This window comes from Psittacula echo (assembly GCF_963264785.1).
Source record: "Psittacula echo genome assembly, chromosome: 12".
In the NCBI taxonomy this organism is placed as follows: domain Eukaryota; kingdom Metazoa; phylum Chordata; class Aves; order Psittaciformes; family Psittacidae; genus Psittacula; species Psittacula echo.
In genome coordinates, this window is record NC_137747.1 from 6166158 (window position 1) to 6177438 (window position 11281).

General features: G+C 54.6%; 2 protein-coding genes across 3 annotated transcripts in view; one reads left to right on the forward strand and one right to left on the reverse strand.

Annotated features, from left to right (window-relative positions):
- MYL9 (myosin light chain 9) overlaps positions 1-2182 on the reverse strand; it is a 7635-nt gene extending 5453 nt beyond the window's left edge. The window contains exons 1-2 of the mRNA XM_080627726.1: positions 2057-2182; positions 1100-1171 (exon numbers count right to left, since the gene is read on the reverse strand). The gene's annotated coding sequence lies outside the window, so the exon portion shown is untranslated. The remainder of the gene's footprint in view (positions 1-1099; positions 1172-2056) is intronic.
- A 1875-nt stretch (positions 2183-4057) lies between these two features.
- On the forward strand, positions 4058-10357 carry RAB5IF (RAB5 interacting factor; the record flags this gene model as incomplete). 2 transcript variants are annotated; one of them, XM_080627767.1, is made up of 4 exons in its annotated part: positions 4058-4186; positions 5998-6101; positions 8009-8138; positions 8746-10357. In XM_080627767.1, the coding sequence occupies 4 exons, from the start codon at positions 4058-4060 to the stop codon at positions 8785-8787; spliced, it is 405 nt and encodes a 134-aa protein (XP_080483893.1). In that variant the 3' UTR covers positions 8788-10357. The 2 variants fall into 2 exon arrangements, with proteins under 2 accessions (XP_080483893.1, XP_080483892.1); XM_080627766.1 differs by lacking the exon at positions 8746-10357 and having other exon boundaries at positions 8009-8217.
- Between the last annotated feature and the right edge of the window lie 924 nt (positions 10358-11281).

Below are 11281 nucleotides of genomic sequence, written 5' to 3' on the forward strand. Positions count from 1 at the left end.
TGCCCTGGAAAGATGCTTGGTCCCAGGGTCCAGCTCAGCCTGGTCGTCTCCTGATCATTTTGTATCTGGGTCTTTGAGCCCATCTGGGATTCCCAAACACTCAACACCCAGATTGCTTCATGCCTGGCCATGATGCCCTGCACCTGGGATGAACTCAGCTGAGCCAAGTGGTGCAGCCACCAAGCCTTGGGCGTCCTCCTTGGCAAGAAGGAAACCTACAGAGACTCCTGGTCTTGCCACCTCCTGCTAAGCAGCTGCTTATCCCAGTACTGCTTCCACCCAGCAGGCAGCAGATCCAAGGACATTAGCACTGGGTAAAACCACAGCCAGCCTGGCACAAGAGCCCTGTGCCAATCTGGTCACCACACTCATCCCGCCACCAGCGGCTCTTATTCCCTCATCCTGCACTGCTCCTGCCAAGGTGACCTCTCTGCCTCCTGCACCACCAGGCTTGTGCTTTCCCCCCCCAAGAGAAGCTGTGTCCATCCAGGTTACGCTGCTCAGGGGTGCTCCTCTAAAGCTGGCCATGCAGGAGGCTCCTCTAGCAGTGCTGGCAGGGTGCTGGCACCACGTGGGGCTGCCCTGCAGCCTCCAGCACAGCCTCAGAGGGACATCATCTGCTCACAGCTCCTCTCCACCACAAGCTCCTGGCAGAGATCTCGTGATGTGCACCCGCTGGCACTGAAGGCAATGAGTGGGTTCCATGTTGTGGATGGGAAGGAGCGGAGCAGCACCAGGAGCCAGGGCCAAGTGTGCAGCAATCCCCAGGACAGATTCATCCCAGCCCTCCCTCAGCTCCTGCCGCACACCAGAGACCCGGTGGGGCTTGGTTCCGAGCATTCTGGACTAGCTCCTTCCCGCCACATTCAGTGAACAAGGACCTCACCATGCCCATGAGGCACAAGCAAACCTTCCAAAGCACAACTCTGGGGCCACCACGAGAAGACCCTGCACAGACCCCATCCATCACCGTGAAACAGACCCAGCACCCAGCACCCTTCTGGTGCCCGGTGGGGCTGGGAGACAGGACCCCGCAGCAGCCGGTCCTCAGCACAACTTGCCCTGCGCTGTTGATTCCCAAGGGAATTACAGGGCTCACCTCAGTGGGGATCTGGCCGCAGCGCCTCAGAGGGGGAGGTGACCGCAAACTCCTCCTACAGCCGCACGGAGCCTGCCAGTGGCGAGGGATAAAAAATGAAGTGAGAGGAGAAACGCAACCATCTTTGGTCAGCGGCGGCGGTTGTTGACACTCGGGATGTTCCGCTCCAGGAATGCTGCTCCGGGCGCCGCCTTCTCCCACACATCCATGTTTTAGAGCCCCTCTGGATTTTATCACAGCCCTAACGTTTTGTACCGAAAGGGCACGCAGGGAGGGAAGCCAAAAGGACCTCAAGTTTTCACGGCCAAGGCTAAACAAAACACAACGTTCCTCTGTGTAAGACCGAAGGGAATGAGCTAAGTAAAGCTTTCCTGCCTTACAACAGTTTCTTGCCTGCAGTTGCTCACAGGTCACTGGGGGGATCTATGGAGCATCACGCATGCATCTGGATCTTGGCTCTGGCCATCGGCAAATAAGACTCGGGGGGAAAAGCAATGTTCCAGACAGGAACAGCTCTCACAGACCGGAGGCGGGTGAAGCCCGGGGCGCAGGATCTGCTCCTGCAGCACCAGGGACGTCCCAGCTCCAAGTCCCTGCACACGGTAACAGAGTGCTTTGCTCAGGACCGATCCTCGCCTCCCCTGGCTGGGACATCCCTGCCGGGCTCCCCGGGCAGGAGGGGGACGCCCCGGGGCTTCTCCTGCCGCCGCCTCGCCCTGCCCCTGCTTCCTCCCTTCCCTGCGGGGCAGCCGCCGACTCCCGTCCCCTCCAGGCTGATCCCGCTCCATCCCTCCCGGTCCCTCCATCTGCCCCCGGCTCCATCCCGCCCCACCGGGTCTGCCTCGGCTCCATCCCTCCCGGTCCCTCCCTCCCTCTGCCCGCTGCCCGTGACCGCTCGGCTCCGGTCCCGCTCTGGAAGGAGAGAGCCGGGGCCGGGCCGCGGCGGAGCTGCCTCACCTGGGCGGGAGCGCGATGCTGCGGGGCGGCCGGAGCTGCTCTGCCGGGACCCGGCCCGCGGCGCGGCCCTAGGGCGGGCAGCGGGGTCCGGGGCGGTGCTGCCAGCCCTGTCCCGGCCCGGCCCGGCCCATACAAGGCAGAAGAATGCGGCGGGGCCGGGCGGCGGGACGGACCCCGGCCGGTTCTCCCGGCCTTATATAGACGAAAGGGCAGCGGGAGCGCCCCACGCGTGTCCGCGGGGAGATGCGCAGCTCAGGGCTGCCCCGAGGGGCTGGGAACCGGCGTGTCCCGGGGGCCCCGACGGCGAATTGTGGCCCCCAGCCCGGTGGCACGGGGGATGGTGGGCAATGCAGAGCTGGGGCACCCATGGGTGATGCTGGCCATGGGTCCAGGGGTGATGGTTCATCCTGGGCCGTGTTCCTGGCAGTGGGCATGGGGAGAGGCCCTGAGGACATCCAGTGGCTGCACCCAGGCTGGGCAGGGGTCCAGTGGGATAATGCTGCACAGGGAATGGTGGCCAATGGGTGCTGAGCCCTGCCTCTGCCCCCAGCTGTGAGCCCACAGAAGGAAGGACCCAGTGAAACAGCCCCATGAAGGTTCTCTAGACAGCAGTTTGGAATGAGAACAGCCAGGGGCCTGCCCCGCTCCAGATCTGGGGTCTGGAGCCCAGACACTCGGGGATGGGGAGCTCCCACCCCACACCTGAGGCAGGAAGGGCACTGGTCCCGAGACTCCTCAGGTCTTGCTCAGCTTCCTTCCCATCAGCAGCCGTGTGCCGCATCCCAGCCCTGCAGCCGCCTCCTGATCCTGTGGGCTGCCCACTGGAAGAGTGATGCCTCCCAGGCATCATCGCAGGGGAAGTTTACCTTTGGGTCACAGGACCCCATGATGCTGGGGCCAGAATTCGGCCTGCAGAGGAGCAGGGAACGGGAGAGGGAGAGACACCAGGAGTGGTCTGGAGAGGGGGTCCTGACACACACCCTGCCCACCCTGTGCTGGAGAAGTAACTCCTGATGTGGTTTTCATGAGGAAATCAGCTGTTCTAAGTTGAACACCACTGCTCTTGTGAGGCAAGGGTATTGAAAACCAGGCAAACCGTTAGGACTCCACATGTGTTCATTTCATTTACATACACTTGCAAGAGCACGATTTCTGTGATGCTTGGCTGCTGCAATGTCTCGGATAACAACAAGCTGCCGTGCCCTGCAGAACCGTGGTTTATTTCAAAGGCTGCCCTGCTCCAAAGGCCCCCAGTCCTGCAGCCCATCTCCAGAGGGAACTATGGAGAGATGCAAACGCACAGCAACAGGTTCTGAGCAGAGAGGGAAGCACGATGGAAATCTGCAGCCAGAACACACAGCGAGGAGGCGAAACGGTGCCCAGGGAATCACAGAACCCCAGCCTGGTTTGGGTTGGAAGGGACCTTAAAGCTCCTCCAGCTCCAACCCCTGCCACGGGCAGGGACCCCTTCCACTAGAGCAGCTTGCACCAAGCCCCTGTATCCAACCTGGCCTTGAACACTGCCAGGGATGGGGCAGCCACAGCTTCTCTGGGCACCCTGGGCCAGCGCCTCAGCACCCTCACAGGGAAGAGCTTCTGGACTCGCCCCAGCAGCTTCACGTCCCCCTCGTGTTGCTGTCCCAGAGTTGGACCCAGCGCTCCCCGGCAGCCCGCAGGAACGGGGGCCGTGTCCGGGCTCTCCGCTCAGGAGCGGCCCTGCGGGGCCTTCGGACAGGCGGCGACCGACACGGGCCCGTTCCGCCCCGCGGCCGCCGCTGCCCTCATTTCGGTACCGAGGTCGCTGCTCGGTACCAGCGCTCCGCCTGACCCCTCTCCCCTGCCGTAGCGGGGCGCGGCGCTCGCCGCTGTCACGTGTGACGCGCCACGCCGCCGCCGCCGCCGCGATTGGCGGAGCGGGGGGCGCGGGCGGGTGACGCTGCTCGGTGGCCGCTTCCGGGACCGGCGGCGGCGGCGGGCCCGGTTCCGGTTCCTGTCGGGAGGATGAGCGGCGCGCGGCGCAGGGAGGAGCCGCCGCACGCGCAGCAGCACGCGGTGGCCAACGGCGGCGCGGCCGCGCGCGGCTCCGTGTGGGGCAAAGCGCTGCGCAGCGACTCCGCGTGGCACGACAAGGTGGGGCTGCGGCCGCGCGGAGGGGACCGGGCACCGGCACCGGGCTCTGTGCGGGGAGGGGGCGCTGGGAGCGGGGCCGGCACCTCCGACCCGCCCCGGTGCGCGGGAGTGCGGCGGCGGAGCCTCCCCGCGGGTGCCGTGCGCTCGGTGAGGCCGCGCTTGGGCTGGTGCGAGGCTTCTGCCCGCTCCCTTCCCGAGCGGGTGGGTGAGGGCTGTTCCTGCGGCATTCCTGCTTTGAATCCAGCGGTGGCTTCCCCGCTGCGCAGCTGGCGCGCGGTGGGTTCCTCTCCTAACCAGAGAGCTCGTCCTCTGCAGCGCACAGCAGCCCTGGTTCTTCTCTGCTCCCTGGGTGTGAGCCGAAGGAAACACAAACCGTGTTAATACCGAGATACTCGCGGTTAAATTTGGATTGAACTTTTGTAGGATTGGATAAAAATGCACTTTGTGTAATGGAAAGAAAACCAGAAATATCTACTGTAAGAAGTATGTGTGCAAATCCAGCTGAGCTGTCAGCTCCGAAGGGATGGGACGGCAGCAAGAACAGGCCTGCAGGAGTTCCGCTGTTACAGTGTCATGGCATAGGTCTGCTCTCGCAGAGGACTAACCTCATGACAGTTGTTTAGCTGTTGTTTGGCTGCTCTTGGCCTCACCATCTCGTGTGCTTTTGGTTTCCACAGTATTGAACGTGTGTGCTCGGTCTGCCCGTTGTGCTCGTGTTTGTCAGCAAAGCTTCCAGGTTTGCCACAGGCTTCCCGGGGGTTTAGCACTCGTGAAGTCTTTCCTGTGCATCTCTGCCGGGTGTTTTAATGCTCCTGGTCAGTGCCTGTTCCTGCTGCCACCCCCAGCAGCACCCACACCGAGTGCTCCGAGCTCCTGCAGCACCTCAGGGATGTCCACTGCCCGGTTTGCTGGCTGTGCCTTTCACCGTGGACAAGATGCGTTCCCTGCCCTGCGCTTCCTTCAGGGACAGCCATGGATCTGTGTCACTTTTCCTCATCAGCTGCAGTTGCTCTGCTGTGCTCGCCCTCATCCCCTTCTGACAATCTGGGCAGGGTTCTCAGAGTGAGCAGGGCTCTGGCAGTATTTTGGTGCAGTAGGATGTGAACTGAAGGCTAAAATGGCTGAGAAATGTAGTCACGGAGAGAAACGGCCATATCTGACATGGATTCTAGGCTTCCACATGGAGCCGAACAACTGTGTGCATCCTGCAGTAAAATCACCGAGGTGTTGGGGGTGTGCTGGGCAATCCTTGGGGAGGACAAAGGACGTGAGCAGAAGTGAACTTTAACACATGAGTCAGCACTGCCCAGCTGCGGTGCTCAGAGCTGTCTGCGCCCTGTGGACAGACAGGAATGACAGCTTCACTGCTGCTCTGGAAGACAGCGCTGGCAGCACGTGTGAGAGGTGGTTTGTGATTTGGGGTTCGCTGCTGGGAGCGTTTGCCCCTGGGAAGGGGAGGGCCTGGGGCACTGAGAGTGGCTGTAACACTCTTAAAAGCGTAAAGAGGTCTTTAAACTTCTATTGCAGTGAACTGTTACAGAATTGGATCTTTACTTAACCAGGGGCCTGGATGCGTGTTGCCTGTGCAGTTGGCCCATTGGAGGACAAAGCTGTATACTTAATTTGGAAGCAGGGAATCCGATGTGTGTGATGCCATAAGCTGCTTTCGTCTGCTCTGAGGAGAATATCTTCTGCTTGAAATGGAAAACTAAGTGTTCAGTGCATTAAATTTTCACCTGTTAATTGCATGATGCTTAAAAAAAGGGATACAAAGTAAATGCCAAAACTTTTCTTGTGCTTTATCTCCTCAGGACGAGTTTTTAGATGTGATCTACTGGTTCCGGCAGATCATTGCAGTTATTTTGGGAATCATCTGGGGAGTAGTTCCACTGAAGGGATTCGTGGGAATAGCAGTGTAAGGTTTATTTCCTTTTCTGTCTCATGTACTTTCCCACATTTGGACTTGACTTTGTGTCTGCTTTAAAGTTGTGCTATAAACAACAGGCTGCCAAATGCAGCCTGTGAGCCAGCGGTGCGTTCCAGGCTGTTCTTTGTCATGACATTCATACAGATCAGAACGTGTCTTCGTCAGCCTCTTTCTCTCCTCAGCCTGATTAATGCTTTTTACAATTATTATTTGTTTTCTTATTTTATTATTATTAAAGGGAGCAGGGTTAGAAGAAGGGAACGAGAGGTTCAGTTGAGTTATGAAGTGGCCTGTTCATGTATGTGTGAACCAGGGCTATGAGTATGGTGCCTGCCATGGCCACTGAAGAAGTAAGGCCCCTGGAGGGGAAGGTGTGATAGTCATCCTCTCTGAGTGAGGAGCCCTCCTCGGAGAGGGGGTTCTGTAAGTAGACAAGAGGGGCAGCTTCTCTTTGGAAAAGAGCAGGTTTCTTCCAAACACCAAAGACCAGAGGTAGCGAGCGGATGAAGCAGCACCGCTGGCAGTGCTCCTGCAGCTCCTTTCTGGGCAGTGCCTGGAGAGGCAAAAGCTCCCCGCTGAGATGTGGGATTCAGGTCACCTCCCCACTGGTGTCCAAAGGCTGCAGTGAGCTATGAAATGAAAATGTTTGACTCAAAAGCCTCCGGAGGGACCCCAGTGATGGGAAACACAGCCCTGCTCTGGGGTATCTCCTTCTGCAATTATCTCTGCCTAGTCAAGGTCTCCTGGTCAAGCTTGCGACCTCACAGATTTTCTTAGGCAAAATGGACTCGTGTTCTTGTCCCTCCTCCTGAGTGTCTTGGCTGGGGCGAGAAAGAGGAGGGAGTAGCATCAAGTGTCTAAGAGAGGGGGGAAAAAGTTTGAAGTTTAGGGAAGAGGGGCTGTGAAGCAGTGATGCTCCAACAGGAACTCAATAGCTACGTGCAAACAGTTAACTCTAAAGTGCTCCCAGTAACAGATGCGAATAGCTGAAAAGCATTGTTCTTACTTAGTCATCCATTAATTCACAAGGCACCTAAGCCAATTCCTGTGCTAAATGTTAATGAGAAATAAAAGTGATTTGGTGTAAGTGGAAAAGCTAAAAGCTTCCAGAGCTGTGTGGGTGCTTTCTCTGTGGTGTGCAGTCACGCAGCTGCTCGCAGCTTGCTGCCACTCACCCAGCTTGAGTATGTCTTCCCATGTTGCCCTTCTTACCCAGCCTGCTTTCCAGGGAATGTACCTGTCACTCCCCAGGTTACCCCAGTCCTAAGCTGGAGCGTTCTGAAGCCAGATGTGTCCAAGGACAAACAGGAGCTCATGGTTTTTCTCTCCGTTGCAGTGTAACTGTTGGCACAGCCTAGAGACCGCTGAGGTGTCTCACGCTGAACCAGAGAGCTTTGCTCTGAGGGCACTGTCGAGCCTTCTCTGGCTCTCTGAGTCACTGCATTTGGCCATGGGACACTAATGGTGACACACTGAGCATGGAGGCTTAACAGTCTTCCCTCTTAGCAGCCTCAAAATCAAGTAGCACACACAAGGAAATAGGATCCTGGGTGGGAGCAGGACTGCTGCTGATCTGCAGGATAGGGAAACTTGCAGGGTCTGCAGATCTGCTGATGCTTCCAGCTTTAACTGCTGTGTCTGGAGCCTTACTGAGAGTAGGTTGTGCCCTGTGAGGTGAACTTCATCCATACCTGGTGTGCCCTGACAAGCTGCTCCCAAGGTGCTCTTTTAAGGAAGAGGACTGAGCTGCCTGGGAAGTGTTGCAGGAACAGTGTTCCTCTTTGTTTCCTCTCTGCTGAGGATGAAGGATGCTTCAGTGCTACTTTGCTATATGGCATGTTGGTTACCTGTGTCCTGTATCACCAAAATGATGGTTCCTAATCTCTTTCTTCCAGATTCTGCCTGATCAATGCTGGTGTTCTGTACCTCTACTTCAGCAGCTTCCAGCAGATAGATGAGGAGGAGTATGGCGGGACATGGGAGCTCACAAAGGAAGGATTCATGACATCTTTTGCACTGTTTCTGGTAATGCCTCTGATTTCTTTGATCAGTGAATTGTATTGGTACACTTCCTGAGGGAAAAGACCTGGAAGAAGAGCAGGTGAGGTGCTGATAGAAGAGAGATGTGCTCACATCACCTTATAAGTGAAGTTGATTGGGAAAGCAAATGCCACAATCTGATGGCTGCTGGCAATGAAATACAGTATGCTGGGATTCCTCTGTAGGAGACGATGTAGGAATGGGCAGGTATACTTCTGCATCTACCACTTAACTTGTATGTCTCCCCAACCTGGTGGAGTCTTGTCTAGTTGTGCCCAAACTGATGCTTTGTGTGTCTTTGTTTTTCCCTTACCCCCTCCATGAGTTTGAATACAGTCAGTGCTCGATTTGGGGATGTTTCTAGATCACTAGAGAGATTGTGGTGCGATTTTAATATGGAGACACCCTAGAAGGCAAGCAAGCTGAATGCCACTGTTTGTGGTGTGTGGTGATCCTAACATCTCTTAGACCATCTCAAAGCTGGAATTCAGTCCCCAGTCCTCTACTGAGAGCACAGCATGAGGCTTGCTTTCTGCATCTGAACCCTCTCCAGAGGTATCGAAATAACCTTCACTTCCTTTCCTCTCCACAGGTTGTTTGGATAATCTTCTATACTGCCATCCACTATGATTGACACAGTCTGCAGCCTGTTAAATCAGCCGTCAGTAAGTCAAGAAGGGTTTAATAAATCATGGTCTTTAGTGGACTGGTGGGAAGGTGGGGGAAGTCAAATCAACTCCCTTCTGTACCAGCGGTCTGATTAGCCTGGAAGAGCCCCAACTCTTCTGCTGGAGAAGTCCGTCTCCGTTTTATATACCCATTAATTGTTGGAACTCTTATAAAGCCATTGGAATTTTTGGAAGTGGTTCAAGACTGTTCAAATTTGGAACTTCCTGTGACTCTAGCCAGTAACTCTATCAAACTCCTCTGTGCTGAAGGTTGAGTCTGTTAACTTAATGTATGTATGCCCTTCTGTTTGAAACCTCATGAAGTCCAGACATGTCTTCCATCGTTGTCCTTTAGACAAACACTTTTTACAAAGCAGTTGTAGGATGTGTGTGAGGAAGGCCCTGGCAGCATCCGGGATGGGAGTCGTGTGGCCGTCCTTAGCATGGTTTTGTAGTGATCAGATCTGATCTGGTTAAACAGACGGTGTTGTTGCTGTTTCTAATACTTCTTTGTTTACTTGCAAATTGGTTGGCGACCAGAATTTTTAAATGGTCTTTGCTGAAGACAAGTTTTTAAGCAATTTTGCTCCAAAGAATTGTGATCCATTTGGTTAACGAAGGTGTATTCGGGAGGCTTAGAAACTCCACTGCATTCTGCTAGCCTGACTGCTAAGCTGCCGTCACATACCTCAGAGCTTAGTGGTCTTGAAGGACAGTCATTCGGGAGATGCCCTTTTAAAAGTTAAGCATTTAAATTCCCTTTTATTTTTTTAAGCTCTTGAATTCAGCTGCTCCTTGTTATTAAATGCAGGAGACTAAGACACAACTGAGGCAGCTATTATCTTAAATGCAGAATTACTAACTTGCAAATTGGGCATGGTACATAGCCTGTGGTGTGGGAGGTGATCACCTCGGAGCTCAGTCCTTCCCTGGTCATGCCCTTTTTGTGCATCAATGGGGGAGTCTCTGCTTTAAGATGTTTTTAAGGCCGTGTCTTTCAGAAGTAGTTCTTGGGAAACACGCACAGTCCTTCTTCGTGTCAGGGGACGTTGTAGTCTTGTTGCCATGTGGTCCTTGCTTTTCTAAACAACAAGCTCAGGCACCCCAAAAGCGTCCTGACCTCCAGCTGCCTTATAGGGAGGAGTTGATAGTTTTAGTGTGCTCTTGCTGAAAGTCTGCGTTGCTTCCTCGCTGGTGGAAGTCCAGCAGCCTGGTTCTCCTGTGAGCATGCAAAGCCAGAGATCTAAATCTCTTTAAGTGCTGAGCTAGGATTCCAGAAGCACCCACTGGTGAGGACTCCATTCTTACCAGGGAAAATGCTGCCTGTTCTCAGTGGAAAAAACACACCTTAGGTCCTTGGGATGCCAAGGGAAGAGTGCAATAGCAGACAGCTTCTGCTACTTGTAAGTTGCCAATTGAAGTGATCTCAAATAAGAACTTCTGTACTTTCTCCTCCCCATCCCCAAACTTAATCTTTTAATCTGATACTTTCTTTTCCTCTTCTTTCAGCTGAAAGCATTAATTTCCCACGTTAATTGCCTGCTAGTTCTAGGTCACCCTTTCCTACTGGCATCCATTTGCATCTTAGCTGCTCACAGCCATCAGTAAAATCATTGTATACTTGAAATGCTCTAATAAATGTTGCCTGGTAATCCACTGTGCAGCTTCTGTATCCTCTGGTCTTCAAAGCTGTGTAAAATGGTGGGAGTGGGGGATTCCTTGAAGAGTTTGGGGTTTGGTAAATAAACCAGCAGCAGTTTGGGATTATCAGGTCTCCTGTGCTGCAGGCTTGAGTCGTGCACGTCTAGAAGGGGCCAGAAGCATTCGTAGTGGGAGTAGTTGCTAATGCTTAGACCCATGCTTTAGTGGGTGATTAAGAGGGTTAAGCCAAGTGTTGCCTCTAAGCTGTTCTGCTCCCTCAGCAGCTGTTCCAGCCCTGTGACAGGCAACCATGGCAGCGCTGCTGCTGTGCTGCAGAGGGCCCACGTCTGGTCTGGAGCAGGGCTGCAAGCACTGCTGTGAAACGTGCAGAGTGAGTGTTGCTTGCTTTGCTTTATTCCTCACTTGCCTGCAGTCCCAGCAGCCGAGTTCCTTGGTCTTTGCAGTTCTAGTGGCTGGAAGCTGAGGCAGAACCTGAGTTGAGAGGGATCATGACTGTGTGAAACATACCTTGGTGTGTGGATCTCCTCAAGGTTCCTGGTAAGTAAGTTAGTGATAGCTGCCAGCTTTGAATCTCTTAAGGTTTCTGGTTTAGGGGGTGCCTCATGGCTAGGAAACCATGTATCCCCAGTGCTGACTACCAAGAGAAGTAAAGCTATGGCATTAGGTTAATTTCTTTAGAGGCAGCCCAGAGTGGAGCTGAACATCTCAGAGTGATGAGCACCATAAAAACAAGGGGGGGTTGCAGAAACTTGAGAGACTGATACAGGGATGGTCCAGCAGAACATGAAGCTGTATGAG